General features: G+C 41.3%; 1 protein-coding gene across 1 annotated transcript in view; it reads right to left on the bottom strand.

The window, feature by feature from the left end:
• Positions 1-12,603: 12,603 nt before the first annotated feature.
• The window catches only part of LOC114642066 (uncharacterized), a 29,122-nt gene continuing 22,891 nt past the window's right edge, over positions 12,604-18,834 (bottom strand). Inside the window, exon 4 of the mRNA XM_028791051.2 lies at positions 12,604-15,203. Within this exon, the coding sequence (XP_028646884.1) occupies positions 14,096-15,203 (1,108 nt within the window). The 3' untranslated portion in view covers positions 12,604-14,095. The remainder of the gene's footprint in view (positions 15,204-18,834) is intronic.

Genomic DNA, 18,834 nt, shown 5'->3' with positions numbered 1-18,834 from the left:
ATTTGTAATTGATTTGATTTATTATTTAATAGGCCTGGGGGAAAAGCCACTTGTGTGATGCCCTGTTCTTTTTTTCCTTTTTGTTTCTGGAAAGGTATGCTAGTCTTCTTTTTTGTTGTTTGTTAAGAATATAACATTATAAAATGTAGAATATTTTTTATTGTGTGAGGCTATGTATTTTGCAAAACGTTTTGTATGTGATGTGTTTTATCATATTATTAAAGAAAGGAGAAGCACGGTGGATGCTGTTGGGGACATAGGGGAGAAGCCACTTTGTGACACCCTGTTCTTGACTGTCCTTGATACAACGCAGAGAAAGACAGATTCCAATCGGCTATATACACACATTTCGTGTCTTGTTTTGTGCGTATGCAAACTTTTTAAATGAGGCCTCTGGTCACCACACCACAAGAAAGACACAAGAGCAGAGCGGCCAAGTGAATCACAGGACTTTGGGACATGCCGTTCTCTGACAGACTCAGATAATTAAACCTGTTTAGCAGGGCCGTTCTTAGGTTTTTGGGGGTCCTAGGCAAAGGTATCTTTTGGGGCCTTGCTGTTTCTATCCGTATGAATGTATGATAATTATTTTATCCATATGAATGCATAATAATTATTTTATCCATATAAATGTGTAACAATTAGTGAGGTAAAGCTTATCATTTTATGATTATACTGTATATTATATATACCAGATTTGAGAGGAATATGTCAAAGGAACCTACTGACTAAAGCTAACGTAGCATGAAAATCAAACCTTTAATGTAAAAATACCTTGCATACTTTCATTTTTGCAAAGTCTTTGATTAATAATGAATAATAACAAGTTACATTAAGTGTGAATAATCGAGGGAGTCCATGACTTTGTGCTCAACTGATATTAATGCTAAGCCATTATAATCGATCTGATGTGCAGATGCCCTGGCAGGTGAGGAGCAGGAGCTGCCCTCCCACTGGGGCCCCACCCAATACCCCAGGACCCACCGTCACCGTGTCGTCACTGTTTCCTCTCTGCTCACATGTAACCATACTGATAATTCTCCCACTGAAAATTTGTACTTCTGAAATATGGACCTGTATGTTGTATTTGGTTACGGCTAAAAAAATGGCTGGGCGCAGCCTACGTTGCCTATGCCTAAGAACGGCCCTGTGTTTAGTCATGAGGACACTACATGGAGACCTCCCCTTTCCAGTGACCTAATAGATTGATAGATAGATAAGAACTATACAATATGTCAACAGAAAGAAAATGCATTATACAGTATTGTAAATACAGGGTGGGCCATTTATATGGATACACCTTAATAAAATGGGAATGGTTGGTGATATTAACTTCCTGTTTGTGGCACATTAGTATATGTGAGGGGGGAAACTTTTCAAGATGGGTGGTGACCATGGTGGCCATTTTGAAGTCGGCCATTTTGGATCCAACTTTTGTTTTTTCAATAGGAAGAGGGTCATGTGACACATCAAACTTATTGGGAATTTCACAAGAAAAACACTGGTGTGCTTGGTTTTAACGTAACTTCATTCTTTCATGAGTTATTTACAAGTTTCTGACCACTTATAAAATGTGTTCAATGTGCTGCCCATTGTGTTGGATTGTCAATGCAACCCTCTTCTCCCACTCTTCACACACTGATAGCAACACCGCAGGAGAAATGCTAGCACAGGCTTCCAGTATCCGTAGTTTCAGGTGCTGCACATCTCGTATCTTCACAGCATAGACAATTGCCTTCAGATGACCCCAAAGATAAAAGTCTAAGGGGGTCAGATCGGGAGACCTTGGGGGCCATTCAACTGGCCCACGACGACCAATCCACTTTCCAGGAAACTGTTCATCTAGGAATGCTCGGACCTGACACATTGAACACATTTTATAAGTGGTCAGAAACTTGTAAATAACTCATGAAAGAATAAAGTTACGTTAAAACCAAGCACACCATTGTTTTTCTTGTGAAATTCCCAATAAGGTTGATATGTCACATGACCCTCTTCCTATTGAAAAAACAAAAGTTGGATCCAAAATGGCTGACTTCAAAATGGCCACCATGGTCACCACCCATCTTGAAAAGTTTTCCCCCTCACATATACTAATGTGCCACAAACAGGAAGTTAATATCACCAACCATTCCCATTTTATTAAGGTGTATCCATATAAATGGCCCACCCTGTAGATAGATAGATAGATAGATAGATAGATAGATAGATAGATAGATAGATAGATAGATAGATAGATAGATAGATAGATAGATAGATAGATAGATAGATAGATAGATAGATAGATAGATAGATAGATAGATAGATAGATAGATATGATGTGACAGTCACTATATAAGAGTAAAATAGAAATAATGGCACTATATAATATTTAAATAAATAGGTAGTTAAATAAATAGATGGATAGTGTTTTTTTATTTATTTGTATTTATTTCATTCTTCCATAATTTACCACAACGATAGCTGAAAGTATTCCAGACTGACACCATCCTATGGACCTGCTTATGGTATGTGGGGTTATCTCTGTGTTTTCACTCTGCTGAATTTCTTCACTCCACTTTATCTGAGTCTGTGGTGAGTGACAGCTAAGTGACAGACTGTATGTGACGCCTCTTGGGGTACCACCCACAAAACACAAGGAACTTAACACATGCATCTGGAATAAAGCAAATAATGAACAAAAGTAACATTAATATGAATAAATACCTCAAAATGAATAAAAAGGACATGAAAGAAGGATTTAAACCCCAGTTAATGGAGAAACTCTGGCTGACATTCACTTGAGAAGTATAAGATTCCATTAATCCCTTACAGAATTTGATCCTGTTCATAGCTGTTACAGCTGTTAGCTGTAATTCTCACTGAGCCCAAGGTACAATATGTACATAGCAACTATTACAGCAGCACACACTGAGGCAAATTCCAGGCTGCACAAGTCTAATGTCTATCCGTTATGATAAGATGTGGCATTTGTTTGCGCTTCTTGTATATCAAGATGTAATTCAAATGCCTGAAGTCAGAATGTGTTGGTCAACAAAACCTTTACCATATGGACAGAAAAATCACGAGTGAGTAACGTTTCTGTTAATTTGGTTAACAATAATTCACCTGTCACTTTGCACAGGAGAAATCCTTTTATAAAATAAAGCAGCACTGATCGAGAGACTGACAAGGTCAAGAAACAAGATCAGCATAGTGTTGCTGATCAATCACTTTTGCTTTAAAAAGGTCATTTAACAATAAGGCGATACAAACCTTGTGAAATTCCTCAGTTGGCAGTGTCTCTACTGAAGTACAGGTAGGTGGGTGAAGAGAGTCTGCCAACTGGTGAAAAAATAAACCTACTAATGTGTTTTGTATTTATTCTGTATTTATTCATTTATCTTTTTTTGAGTTTTACATTCACAGCTCAAAATACCAGACATTGTGAAAATAATCTGGTGGCAGAATTATGTTTTAGAATATTTGTCCCCCTCTTATTCAATCTTGCTCTCTGTCTCAAAATAGACATTAACATCGGCCATTTCATACATATTCCATTTTGTGGAACATGACCCGGACACAGACAGGCAGACACGTTTACATAACCTAACACATATTTATTTTCCTTCTCCATATTTACATAAGTGCACACGCAACCGCAAAGTCCCCAAAACTCCAGGCCAACTATCCCAATGCCTCTCTCTCTTCAGGCCGCCTCCTTGCCTCTCCAAGACCTCGTTCTTCTTCCACCCGAATGGAGGGAGGCAGCCCCTTTAATAATCACCTGGATGTGCTCCACGTGCCTCCCAACAATCTTCCGCTGGCACTCCCCATTGTGGCGGAAGTGCTGGCTGCGCACCCGGAAGCACTCCGGGTGTACCCAATCCTCTTACCCCCAGCACTTCCGGGTGTGGCAGAAGTGCTGAGGTCCAGGGCTCCGTAGGCATTGGGGTGCCCCCTGGCAGTGACCACGGGTCCCTACAGGGTTGAGCTTCAAAGCTCTGTACCCGTGGTCCCCACAGTCACCAGGGCGGTTGCCCCCACGTGGTCTGGGGGAGGCATAAGCCCTTCTCCGGTCCTCTAGGGTGTCCCGGCCGGGTCCCCCCCCCCCCCCCCAGCCACCTGTGACAATATCTATATATATAATTTACTAAGCCGCCAGCGAGCAAGACACCCATGGAGCACACAGGACAGAGCCACGCTCACCAACTCTAAGACCATTGGATACGACGACAACTCGCAGAGCCACGCCCACCAACTCGGACGCAGCAACTCACAAAATGTGGCGTCATTCGCGTTTGTCTCTGCTACAGTCCACATGCACTTCTGAGCCACGTTGACTTTTCATTATTCTTTTCGGTTACGACGCACGACCGTGTCCACCATCGCAAACGGTTTTACACGCCACGGTCTTAGAGTTAGTCGGCGGGTCTCTGTGAGTTGCTGTTGCGAGCGGCTGCAAGACCAGGTGGTGTGTATGCTTCGAGAATGAGGGTGGACGTGGCAGGACCATCTAAGAAGAGGCATGCTTGTCGCGGATGTGAATCGCTGTATGCAGCGTGTAAAACATGGGATACGCATGATATAGCCACGCCCGCCAACGCTGAGACGATGGGATACGGCAACAACTCACAGAGCCACGCCCACCAACTCCAAGACCATGGGACGAAAATGTCTGCCCGCCCACCTGACTGTTACCAGCGTGTAAAACCATCGCAGCTTTTAACTCACACACTGCAACAACTCACCAAACAAGGACGCCCTGTCTCTCGAGGCATTCACACTGCCGGAAGACAACCATGGGATATGCAAAAATTAGCCATGTCAGTCAACTCACAAAGCCCAGCCCACCAACTCGAGCACGCGTCTACCCACGCTCTCAAGGCATTCATAGTGTCTGCTCATGTGCCCTGACGCAACAACTCACAACTCGCTTTCGTCTCTGCTACAGTACACGTGCACCACTGAGCCACGTTGACTTTTCATTATTCTTTTCGGTTTCGGCTGCATTTCCATATATAATCCACCAAGTCGTCCGACCATGGGATACAAATGACAGAGCACCGCCCAACAACTCGAACCGATAGAGAGACACGCCCACCAACTCTAAGAGCATGGGACGAGAACGCCTGCCCCCCCGCCCGCCTGACTGTTACCAGCATTCACCGCAATGTACTGGAGTGTAAAACCATCACAACTATCAGACACTGTCTATATCTAAGAAGTTATATAGATACTCATTATTCCCCGGCACACGTCCACCCACGCTCTCAAGGCATTCACAGTGCCTGCTCATGTGCCCGGACGCAACAACTCACCACACACAAATTTTGCTTAATTTGACTCAACACGTGAAACCTCACCCGGCCCGAACACGAAGAGGATTGACAGATTGATAGCTCTTTCTCGATTCTGTGCGTGGTGTTGCTTGGCCGTACTTAGTTGGTGGAGCGATTAGTCTGGTTAATTCCGAAAACAAATGAGACTCCTTACTTCTAAATAATTACGCGATCGCCAAGCAGTTGGCGTCCAACTTCTTAGAGGGACAAGTGGCTTTCAGCCACGTGAGATTGAGCATTAACAGGTCTGTGATGCCCTTGGATGTCCGGGGCTACACGCGCGCTATACTGAATGGATCAACGTGGGGCTACCCGGTGCCAACAGGCATGGGTAAGCCGTTGAACCCCATTCGTAATGGGGACCGGGGCTTGCAATTGTTCCCCACGAACGAGGAATACCCAGTAAGTGCAGGTCATACGCTTGCACTGATTACGTCCCTGCCCTGTGTATGCACCCCGCACAAACCCCCCACTCCCCCCCGCCACTACCATGGTCGGGTGACTTGGTGGATCATATATAGAAAATCAGCCGGAACTGCAAAGAACAATGAAAGAACAACGTGGCTCAGAAGTGCACAGATGGCAGCGACTCAGGTGAGGAGTTGGGGGCGGGCACATGAGCAGGCAGTGCGTACTGAACGATGATTGTATGTTGGTTCGTAGCGTGCATTGCTGCAATGTTACTTTTCTTGGTTGTTTTTTAAATTACGGATTTTGCAAATGTTCATTTTTTTCCCTCTGCTTTAAAAAAACATTAAAAAAGCGGTGTGATTATGCAGCGTATGCTACGCCGCGGGTTGGTATGCAGCATGTAAAACAGTTTGTTTGACGCGGATAATTTGCCTTTTACTTTTACACGAAGACAATTTCCTGTTAGACTGGCCTTTGCAATGACAATTAATAAGGCACAGGGCCAAACTTTCAAAAAGATATGCATGTATCTGCCAAAACCAGTTTTCAGTCATGGACAATAATTGTATGTTGCTCTCTCCAGAGTTCCATCTTTTCATTCACTTACTGTTGTATCCTCAAACACCACCCCTTTTAGACAACTGTGTCTTTCCGGAAGTGTTCAGCCATTAATAAATAATTATGAGGCGTATGCCTGCAGGAACACGTGCAGCAAGCGAGCGAGCCAGAGAGAATGAACGACTCACAACACATACAGGCGCGCGAGAGAGAGTGAGGGCTGGATGCATAAGAATAATAATACTTCCCTCATCTGTTAAATATGGTGCTACACCTTGGGCATGTATGGTTGCCACAGGTACTGGCACACTTCTCTTCATTGATATTGGTCCTGCTAATGGAAGTCACACAACGAATTCTGAGGTTAGCACAAGATATGGACTTTCCAATGCTCTAGTTCAGTATTTCCCAAACTCGGTCCTGGGGACCCCCTGTGGCTGCAGGTTTTTGTTCCAACCAGCTTCTGTTTTTAATTGAACTCCTGGGCTAATTAAGTGAACTAATATTTCCTAAGTTCCGTGTTTAAGGAACAATATAGAAATTAGAAAACTAAGTCTGCTAAAAAAAAAAAATATATTAAAATGTACCAAACAGTTTTATAGGAATAATGTATTTTTTTTCTTTTTAACAGTTTTTGTATATTGATTTTCATTCTGCTTTTCAAGGTGTTCTAATTGTTTAATTAATCCATTATTTACTAATTACTGGGTCTGACTCTAAAGTAGTTTCAGCCTTTGATTTTTCAGTGGTGTTTGCCTGGGTGTCTGATCTGCTTGTTTTAAATTGTCATTATTAAGATACAACGAAGGGGAAAAACTGCACAGAGAAAGGGCAAAGTATAATGAAATCAACAAAAGAGACTTAAAATCTATAACAAAAGCAGAAATATTTATAAATGTAAAAATCATGCTGCTATGCTTTTCTGAATGTCGAGTAAAAGAAAAAAAATACCAGCTAATTAAATGAGCTCAGCGTTATTAGGTGTTATCACTGATCAGGAATGTGGTTGGAACAAAAACCTGCAGCCACAGGGGGTCCCCAGGACTGAGTTTGGGAAACACTGCTCTAGCGGGCACTGCGTCTCCTTCCACTCGGACACTCACATGGACCCCTAAGGTATTCTCAGCAGAGTATATACCACCTCACTTTGTGATGAACTGCTGACAAAACACATTCACAGCAGCCGTCACTTCCAGCAAAACCGGCCCTCAGTGGTCAGAGCAAACTCACATCAGCCTGTTGCATTTCCAGAGGGGCTCCACATGACCTCTCTGACATATCACCCTGACTAGATCTCATTCATTCAACAAATTAAAGTTCCTTAAAAAATAACAAAACTCCTTCTCTTTCGATTCTTTCCATTCTTCTCCCTAAACCAAACAAACCATCTTTGTCCTTTTCTTCTCCCTTTTTTACCTTTTTTTCCTCATTCTGCACCCAGGGCCGTCTGAATGCATGGGCACACTGGGCAGCATACGGGCCTCATGCTAATCTATGCATGTTGTGACTTGCTGAGTGGTTGTGTAGGTTGGGGCCTCAGTGCACTGCTTTGCTCCGGGGACAATAATGCTGTTAAGACCGGCCTGCCTGCACCTGCATGTAAAAGTGCTTCCATCCTCATTACCCCTACCAGCTTCACCTGTAAGCTAATATTTGCAACTCACCCGCTCCCATCCCACAATAATTATTCACTTAACCTGAGAGCGGTAGGGGCATCAGACCTACAGCCTAATGTGACAATTTGTAAATAAAAAAATTATGTTGCAGTCCTGTGGCGAGACTTGTCTGGCTACAGTGTGGGTATTGTAGGCCTTGTTGAAACCTCCACAAGTGTAGATATATTTCAGTCTTGATTGATTGAACTTCTGCCTTTTTCCCAGTTGATTCTGGGGTCTGTCACGGGAGTGTTCTGCTCCTGCTCTGTTCAATGCTTGCATGGACTGGGTGTTGGGCAGGGTTATGGGGTTCAGTGTCTGTGGGGCTTCTGTTGGTGAAGTGCGATTCCCTGATCTTGACTTGGCTGATGATGCTGTGATCTTCAATGGATCTTCACTTACCTCGGCAGTGACATTCATGTCTCTGGTGACTCTTTCTATGAAGTCAGTAAACGGATTGGGAGAGCATGGGGGGCCATGAAGTCACTGGAAAGGGGTGTGTGGTGTTCCCGATGTCTCTGCAAAAGGACGAAGGTCCAAGTCTTTAGAGTCCTAGTGCTTCCTGTCTTACTTAACGGTTGTGAGACACGGACGCTATCCGGTGACTTGAGACGAAGACTGGACTCCTTCATGTGTGTCTCTTCATCGAATCCTTGGGTACTGCTGGTGTGAATGTGTGTTGCTCAGGGAGTCCCGAATGAGGCACATTACCTGCATGGTGAGGGAGTGTCAGTTATGGCACTATGGCCATGTTGCGCGATTCCCTGAGGGCGATCCTGCTCACAGGATTCTAATTGTTGGGGACCCAAGTGGTTGGACCAGGCCAAGGAGATGCCCACATAACACCTTGCTGTGGCAGATAGATGTTTAAGAAAATGTTGAGAGAGGACAGGAAAGATGGGGATCAGCTAATCCCATTTCTCCTTAATGCATTCGGGGTTGGGTGCCACAAGCCTCACAAAGCGTCTCTCAAGGGAAGAAAAGAGAAATCCAAAAAAAACCTTTAGCTTGAGAAAGAGGCCAGTCAATGAACAATACAAAAATTTAACACAATAATTTAAAATGGCAAGAAGGAAATGGCTAAAAAGATAATCTGAAGAAGCCCAATCCAGTCCAAAATACAAAAGCAGTAATCCAAGAATAAGAGATTAAAAAATAGCAAAACACATTAATCAAAATGAAACGATAACTTTCAAAGAAGTATCGGCGTGCTAACTGATAATGTTCTTGACATAGTAAATTCTTCATTAGATACGGGGGTCTTCCCAGACTGTCTTAAAACTGCTGTAGTTAACCCCTACTTAAGAAAAATAATCTCGACCCCTCTGCTCCTGAAAATTTTAGACCCATCTCTGACCTGTCTTTCTTAAGTAAAATTCTAGAGAAGGCAGTCATTATGCAGTTAAATGAGCACCTCAATAAACCTGCTATTCTTGATAAATTTCAGTCAGGTTTTAGAACAAATCACAGCACAGAAACTGCACTCATTAAAGTAGTAAATGATTTACGGGTAAATGCAGACAGAGGTCATATATCTGTTCTCATCCTCTTAGATCTGAGTGACGCATTTGACACCATTGATCATAATATTCTTAGAAATTGCCTTAGTCAATGTGTGGGCCTCTCTGGCATTGTCTCAAATTGGTTTGAATCCTACCTGGCAGGGAGAAAATTCTTTGTTAGTTGTGGTAATTACAACTCAAAGACACATGATATCCTATATGGTGTTCCACAAGGCTCTATCCTGGGTCCGCTGCTCTTCTCAATCTACATGCTTCCATTAGGTCAGATTATCTCAGGGCAGGCACAACGTGAGCTACCACAGCTATGCTGATGACACACAGCTGTATTTATCAATTGCACCTGATGACCCCGATTCTCTTGATTCACTAACACAATGTCTAACTTGTATCTCAGAATGGATGAATAGTAATTTTCTCAAGTTAAATAAAGAGGAAACTGAAATCTTAGTGATTGGCAATAATGGATACAATGAGGCTATTAGAAATAAACTGGATCCATTAGGATTAAAAGTCAAAACAGAGGTAAAAAGCTTAGGGGTAACTGTTGACTGTAATCTAAATTTTAAATCGCATATTAATCAGATCACTAGGACAGCATTTTTTCACTTAAGAAACATAGCAAAAGTTAGACCTCTTATATCAGTGAAAGATGTTTTCAGTTGACTAGATTACTGTAACGCAATCCTCTCAGGACTACCCAAAAGAGATATAAATTGTTTGCAACTAGTGCAGAATGCAGCTGCTAGAATCCTAACCAGGAAAAGAAAATCCGAGCACATTTCTCCAGTTTTGATGTCACTACACTGGTTACCTGTGTCATTCAGGATTGACTTTAAAATTCTGATTATGGTTTATAAAGCCTTAAATAATCTCGCCCCATCTTATATCCAAATCGTAACCTCAGATCCTCAACTGAGCGTCTCCTTAGAATTCCAAGAGCAAAACTTAAAAGAAGTGGTGAGGCGGCCTTCTGCTGTTATGCACCTAAAATCTGGAATAGCCTGCCAATAGGAATTTGTCAGGCTAATACAGTGGAGCACTTTAAAAAACTATTGAAAATACATTACTTTAACATGGTCTTCTCATACCTTCACTGTAAATTAAATCCTGACACTCTGTATATCCAATTCATTATAATAACTATTCATGGTGGCTCTAAAATCTGTACTAACCCCTACTCTCTCTTCTGATTCCTTTTCCAGTGTCCTTTTGGTGGTGGCTTGCACCACCACCATCTACTCAAAGTACCATGATGTTCCAACAATGATGGATGGATTAAAAGCCAGAAGTCTGTATGACCATCAGCATCAAGTGACTCCGTGAGAGCCCCAACTACAAAGAGGACTATTTCATTTATGTTAGGTAGAATGCCCAAAGGGGACTGGGTGGTCTCGTGGCCTGAAACCCCTACAGATTTTATTTTTTTCTCCAGCCTTCTGGAGTTTTTTTATTTGTTTTTTCTGTCCACCCTGGCCATCGGACCTTACTTCTTTTCTATGTTAACTAATGTTGTCTTATTTTTTTTATTTTGTCTGTTATTTTTCTTTTCTTCATTATGTAAAGCATTTTGAGCTACTTTTTGTATGAAAATGTGCTATATAAATAAATGTTGTTGTTGCTAATACCTACAATGGACTCTAAAGTAAATTTTCATGAACCGCAAAGGACTCCCTTTCCCTATTATTCGCAAATATTTAGTTGGGTTTTTTCCCCAATAAATTTGTTTTTTTATGCAGACAGTTTATTTTGAAGATTGTAATTTTTCTGATCTTTTTGAAGTTCATTTTGTTTTTCTGGATGTTGCAGTGTTGAGGTTTGAGCATTTCCTGTAGTCATGGGAATCCTCCCCAACTGTGAACCAAGGTTGAGTGACTGTGAGGCAGTAATGCTAGCCTTTATATTAAAGCAAAATTGCATCCAATAAAGGCATTAAAGTAAAATTCATCACCCTATGCATTCAATCAAAGCCCCTGTGTTTAGCTTTAGAAATAATAGCCGGATACACAGATGTGTTTCTAATAAATGTATTCTGCAAATAAAAGTGAGCCACATTTGCAGCAATATAACCTTAATAATACATATAATACATAATACAAATCACAATAATTCAAAATATACAGTACTATGCTTAAACAGTGACTCTAAACAAATTACACAAAACAGAATGTCCAAGTGCCCTTCATGCAACACCAAATGCAGGAAAGTGCTAACAGCTGTTGGCTCACTCCTATGTCCTGGGTTTGGTGTAGCTTCACTGTTCCAACATCAATATAAAAGAAAAACAAAGCAGTGTCATCCATCTGAGGAAATACAATCCGATCAGACCGCAGCGCTCCTCAGTTGTAGTTACTCACAGACTCTTGGAAATCACACTTTCCATCTATGAGGTGGCCACACTCAAAGTCTAGCAACCCAGCTGGGTTTTGAACGTCTCCAAGATAAGACGTGTATCTAGGTGATACATATGTCCTCTGATTGGTCCACACACCTCTCTGACTCTGACCCATTTGATTTGATTACGGATCCATATTGTAAGGAAAACTCATCAAAAACTTCAAAAGACTCTGTCTGCCTCTGTCTCTGTCTCTGTCTGTGTCTATCTATCTATCTATCTGATCCTACCTGTACTCCATTGCCTGCCTTCTTTTCCAACAGACAACAAATATCACATACAGAAATGCTGAGACGACAGACTTCACGACATACCGGTAACCAAACTAAGACACTATGTGACAGTGTTGCTGCATAATCGGTGCAACTGCATCACACAATGACATTTAAAAGAAACATTACATAAGTAATTGTAAACATAATAAAAAAAATAATTTAATAAATATGTCTAAATAATAAATGCACAGAACAACATTGACAGAAATATTCATAATAAATTATCAAAAATTGAACAACGGATGAAAAAGACAATAAAAAGCCAATTTACACATAAACCAGGGAAGGACCTCTAAAGTATTCTACGTTTGGGTAACCAGCTCTGAGGACCAAAGAGAGCAGTTTTACATGTCTATTATCTCAACTTTTCTGTACTTTTCTGACAGGATATTAATCAGGGTGTCCATTCCTGTTTTCGCTTCCTCTTGTGTTGTTTTTACAGTACTAAAGAAAATAATATTCTTACAGTAATACAGCAGCCATGCCAGAGATCTACACCTTCCTTCTCATCCTCAAGATGATTAATATTTCTTTCAAGTCTTATTGGATGGGTTTTTTTTTTTTTTTTTTTTTTTAGAATATCTGCTCAAATGTTGTCTGGAGACTCCTACTTTATAAAGCCCTATTTGGATGGGAGGTCCAGTAAAGTCAGTGCCTGAAGTGGGCCGGTGTGCGTCCTGCTCCTCTGTACTGACATTTACCCCTTCTTGCCTTGTGAGTACCAGTAGTGCTCTGGTGCTGTGTATTGTCAGTTCAGACCACATTAACATCTCTTATTTATAACACCTACAAGGGGGGCCCATGCCCCATCACATTTCATTAACATTTATTTGCTTAGCAGGATACTTTCATACAAAACGACTTACGAAAGAGGTGAACAGAACTGGGGAAGCATTATTCTGGGAGGACTGTGTGACAGGACAAGGGGAAAAAATTGATCGTCACAAGTGAAGAGCTCAGAACCAAGCAACGTGTTTCATTCAGCTTGACCATCTACTGTTTCTTCGACTTCGATAGCTTATTAAGATTTATTTTTATTTCACTTTGGTTTCGTTTAACGGTTAGCTTAGTAAACATTCACCAGTCAGTTTCCCGGCAGCACACCACGACTTTCCCTGCTAGGATGGTGTAATACTTCTCTAACTAATCTCTCGATCCATATCACATAGGATTAAAGTATTATTTTCTTTGCATTAATAATATTTCCTCATTTCTTATTCTATTTTCCTTCCATTTGTCATAAGGTTCACAAATATTATTTAAACACATTATTATGATTAGTCATTTAATTATTTCAAACATTCAGTTGCCCAAGCAGCTCAAAGTGGAATACCTGAGTAATAAAAACTGTTAAAAAATAATTTTAAAAGTCCAACTTCAAATTTGAAACGTTTTTAAAGTTCAGTTTCTTATGCAGCACTTTAACGAGGAATTGACTGTTTGTAGTTTCGGCTGATCATCTTATCCTTGAGTTCAGCCCATTGTTTGCTTTTTTAAGATTTATTTCCAGACTAACCATCCTGTCCTTGATTTCTGAATTTTTCATTTTTTGATGTTTGAATTCCTCTGGGCCGTTTCTGACCTGATACGGTTCTTTGGCCGGACTTTCAGTGGTCAGTTTTCTTGACAGTTGGCACTTGGAGCTGAATGGCTTTCATGTTTGTTAAATAAGACAAGAGCATCTTCTTTGCTGCACACACACTTCCCCATTTCCATGGAGGACAATACAAGTTCTAATGAGTCCAATTGGCCATTTGTGCAGTCTGGAGGTTTGGCTCCCATACACCAGCCCCTCCTTTACTCGTGTGTGGTCTTTTCATGATCTTGTCTTGAATATAAAGTGCCTTGTGATGTTTCCTCAGTAAACGGTGCAATACAAGCATATGTCAAGTCTGATGAAAGATGGAAGTTGGGTCTGTGTTTCTCATGTCATTGTCTTAAATGCATCATTACAAGAAGCTCATCTTAATGTTTCTCTCAGCACTGCATTCACATTCTCGTCCAGTTTCGATCCAAATTTTAGTATTCTCTGTTCATATTTTCCTGTTGGACCGACACTGTGATCCTCAAGGTGAAACAGCACAGCATCATCTTTACTAACCTCCTTCACCTCCTCTACCCGTCCCATTAATTCTGAAATAAGCACCTCTCGCACCAGGCGTGGGTCTAAAATGATCTTCTTAGACTTTGACCATCCTACCTCATTCGCTCCAGTTGTATTTTCACGTTCCAATTCACCGGAGATCTTCGGATCAGTGATGGGGTGAAAGATGGAACTTGAGAACATAAAAATTCCCAGCCTGGGGTTCTCACTCCTGAGGGAGTCGAGCAGATCCTTCCAAGAGTCATGTCTATACGGAAGAATTATTTCCCCAATATCATTTATAACCAGGTACCTGCTGGTGTACATGTTTCTGTAGAGACAATCATGGAGGGCCGTGTTCTGGCCATGATTAAATATTTCAGATGCTTTAACGTAGGAATCCACAGTCCAGTTGAAGACTACCAAGAACCCGTCTGCGGTGTAGTAATCCAGCGCCTTCTGAACCTCAGCAGAGCAGTTAGTTTTGTATATGAAGACCTTCTCAGCCCCCAGTAGGCGGTACATCTCAATGGACTGGACGAGCTGCAGGACATTGTCATAATTACCAGCCATTGCTGAAATACACACGGTGAAGTCCCTTTGGGGACCAGTAGTTTGAGTAATTTTGGAATTACAAACATTCAGAGAGATTTCAGACAAGATTCTTACATCATTGGTACTCACAGCCACTTGGGTCAATGCTGCAGATCCACATGGGTTCTGGCAGAGGAGGTCTGCTGTACCATAAGCAAATTCATGGTGATCATCATGGAGGTGAACATGAACGTAACGGTGATGAACAGCACTCTCACACTTGATGTGACAATGAAGTGTCCTGTGCTGGTTTTCAAACAGCTCCCGTTTTACAATTCCAATAATACGGATCACGTCCGATGGCAACTCATTTAATGTTCTACCATCATAAAAGGCTGAAACAATGAAGACGTCAATGTCGTCTATAGGTGTGACCAGAAGAGGGTAAGATCTGTGAACAAAAGAAAAAGAATTTAGTCAGGAGAGGAAAGAGCATAAACTTGTGCAAGCACACAGATTCTGGACTATGGGATGAGCGCAACAAGGAATAGAACTGAAATAAATGGTAATGCAGGACCACCAAAGAGCATCTACTTTAACAATCAAATGAAATGCTCAGATACCACTGGGTGAAAGAGTCCAGGCGACTGAATACTGAAGCGAGAATATTCACTTTTGTGTATGACAGTGTTTATCTGCTGTTGTGAGTATTGTTGTGGCGATGTCACATGTGTGACATTTTAGGTTTTGCTGTTGTGTTTTTATTGTTGTCTCTGTGGCTGTAACACTGAGACAAATTCCTAGAAATTTGTGATGCCAGGCAATTCAATCTAAAGTTCAAGAATTCCTTCTAGTTGTAATCGAACAGGTTGGAAGAGTCGGCATCAAAATGAAAGTTTGGGCAGACGTGGTCACCACAAAAAAAAAACAACACAACCGTCCAGCACAAACGCCACTAACAGCCATGACTCCTTGTCTTCTTTCAAAGGGCCTCATTTTAATTTTATGACTGAGTATTGCTGGTTGTTAATGATCTGGAGCAGTGAGAAGATGTCAACTTGCTGTACTTCAAGAAAGAATTAATCGATGAATATTGCTGGCTTGTGTTGATGTTAATCAGTTCCAAACTACATTGTTTTCCCATGTATTTAAACAAATCTGTGTCTTCATGTGTGAAAAATTCATTGTTCAGTCATTTCTAAAATGTATTCAGTCAATTCTCGTTATCTGCCATGGTTACTTTTCTGAAAAACTCCAGGGATATAGAAACTAAAAGATACATTCGAACAATCTAGACAAAGACAGGCCATTCAGCCCAACAAAGCTCGCAAGTCCTATCCACTTCATTCTTCTAAAAAAACAATACGTCGAGTTTTGAAAGTCCCTAAAGTTCTCCTGTCTACCACACTACTTGGTCACTTATTCCAAGTGTCGGTGGTTCTCTGTGGAAAGAAAAAATTTGTAATGTTAGTGCAAAATTTACCCTTAACAAGTTTCCAACCGCATCCCATGTTCTTGATGAACTCATTTTAAAGTCACAGTCTCAATCCACTGGACTAATTCCCTTCATAATTCTATACTGAAGCTTTGATGAATTGGGTTAGGTTAGGTGGGATGACCAGCTGGGGAGACAGGGTCAGTGGGATGCCCTTGAGGATTGGTAATGATCTTTGCACAGCTTCACCTACAGAAGTCTTGTAACCATTTTCTACTTCCTTTATCATCAAATTCAATCTGAGGACCTCACTAAACCATTTAATCAGGTGATGTGTAAAAAGAGCTGTGATTTAATCGATGTGAGTTTATGACCTGCACTTACTGGGAAATCCTCATTCATGGGAAAGCCCCAGTCCCTATCATGAATGGAGTTCAATGGCTTACCCCACACCTCTCACTAGGCACTAGGCAGACACACACGTTGATCCATTCAGTGCAGTGCGTGCAGGCCGGGCATCTCAGGGTATCACAGACCTGTTATTGCTCAATGTCAGGTTTCGCTGAGGGCCTCTAAGTATTTTTTTTCTGCTGCACATGGCTGTGAATAGGCGAGATTAGACCACGGGTGTCGCAAAATGGGTTACACTGCCATTACAACAGATTATCAAATCTGTGGGTACAGAATTCACAGATTGCAATGATTTAAGGATTGCATTTTTGCCTGAGACCTTGTCACAGCACTCTGTGCCTGCACTCAATAAAACATTCTATACACAAATTAACTGAACTGAACTGATTTGAACCAATGAAGTGCACAAGTAGGTGGGGAGATTCTCCCAACTGGAGAATCAGCACTTCACTAGATAACATAGGGCTCTGATTCTGGTACAACAAGATTGAGAAATGGTCTAGGACTTCAAAAAGATCTACAGAAAATAAAAGGGCCAGAATCTCACCTGGATTGCCCCAATATAGATCTCAACCAAAGGGAAGCCTGACCCTAGGCAAGTGGGATGCTTCAGCCTACTGAGGCCCAAATGAGGCTCACAACACAATGTTCAAAAACAATCCAAGGAAAGACGCTAAATATTTCAAAAGAGGGAGAGAAACTGAAAAAACTCTGGCTCTAAGAGAATCCCCTAAAAAGAATCTTTAATAAAGGAAAGATTTATTTAACAAATTGAGAGCTAAAAAGAAAATTGAATATCTCTGAAAGGCAATCTGAACCAAAGAAATGCAAAATAAGATCAAAAGGCAAAAAGATACTTACAAAAAAGTACTTACAGAATATCTGTTCAAGAAAAACAATCCATATCAACTCACAAGAGACAGTAAGGAAAAAATGGAGAGGACTAGGAGATTAGTGAAGTGGATTCAGAAAGTCTTCAGACGCCTTCACTTTCTGCATACTTTTATGTGTTGAAGATTTAAATGGATAAATTTGCCATTTTTACCCGTCGGTCTCATCTGGATAATCCATAATGACAACTGGAAAACATTTTTAGAAAGGTTTTCAAATGTATTAAAAATCTAAAACTGAAATCTCTCCTTCCTAGAAGTGTTCAGACCTTTTGCTGTGTCACTCCACATTGACCTCAAGTCCATCTTGTTTGCTTTAATTATCCTTGAGATGTTTCTAGAACTTGATTGGAGTCCATTTGTGGCCAATTGAACTGACTGGACATCATTTAGAAAGGCACACTTATACTGTACCTGTGTATAGAAGGTCCCACAATTCATATTTCATGTCTGTACAAAAACCAAGCCATAAAGTCCAAGTAACTCTCTGCAGACCTCCACAATCAAATTGTGGTGAGGCATAGGTTTGACTGAAGGCATAAAAAAATTTCTAAAGCTTTCAGTGTTTTCATAGTGTCCTCAATAACTGTGACATGGAAGAGGTTTGGAACCACCACTACTCTGGCAAAACTGAGTAACCAGGCAAGAAGGACCTTGTTCAGGAAAGTGTCCAAGAACCCAACGACTGCTCTAACATAACCTCAGAAGTTGTCTGATGTGACTGGAGTACCCATCAAAAGGATGATTATCTCAGCAGCACTCCATCAATCAGATGTTCATGGTGGATTGGCAGGATGGAAGCCACTCTTGAGTAAAAGGCATATGGAATTGTAAAGAATTTCGAGAACATGAGGAAAAAGATTTTCTGATCCTATGAGACAAAAATTAAACAGTTTGGACACACTTCAAGCACTACGTTCAGTGAAGACCAGGTACTGCTCATCACCTGCCTGGTGGTAGCAGGGACGTGGGAGACTGGTCAGAATTGGGGGATAGGAAGAATGCAGCCAATCTCAGAAAGGTCCTTGAAGAAAACCTTCTGAATGCATGTGACCTCAGACTGGGACAACATCTTAAGGCCCTGAGACATACAGCCAAGACCACACCAGAGTGTCTTCCGGACAATTCTCTGACTGTCCTTGATTTGCCCAGACTTAAACCCCATGGAACATGTCTGGGGAAACCTGAAGATGCTTCCCATCCAAATCCAAACATGCAAAAGACTAAGCAAAAAGGCTAACTAAGGACTAACCAAGAAGAAGAAGCTGGAACTGCTGCCAAAGGGACTTCTACAAAGTATTGAATGAGAGGCCTGAATACACGATGAATAAGAAATTTCAGTTTTT

Source organism: Erpetoichthys calabaricus, chromosome 9 (assembly GCF_900747795.2).
Source record: "Erpetoichthys calabaricus chromosome 9, fErpCal1.3, whole genome shotgun sequence".
Taxonomy (NCBI): Eukaryota; Metazoa; Chordata; class Cladistia; order Polypteriformes; family Polypteridae; genus Erpetoichthys; species Erpetoichthys calabaricus.
The sequence above is the reverse complement of the archived record's forward strand: the minus strand, read 5'-3'. Positions and strand labels throughout refer to the sequence as shown.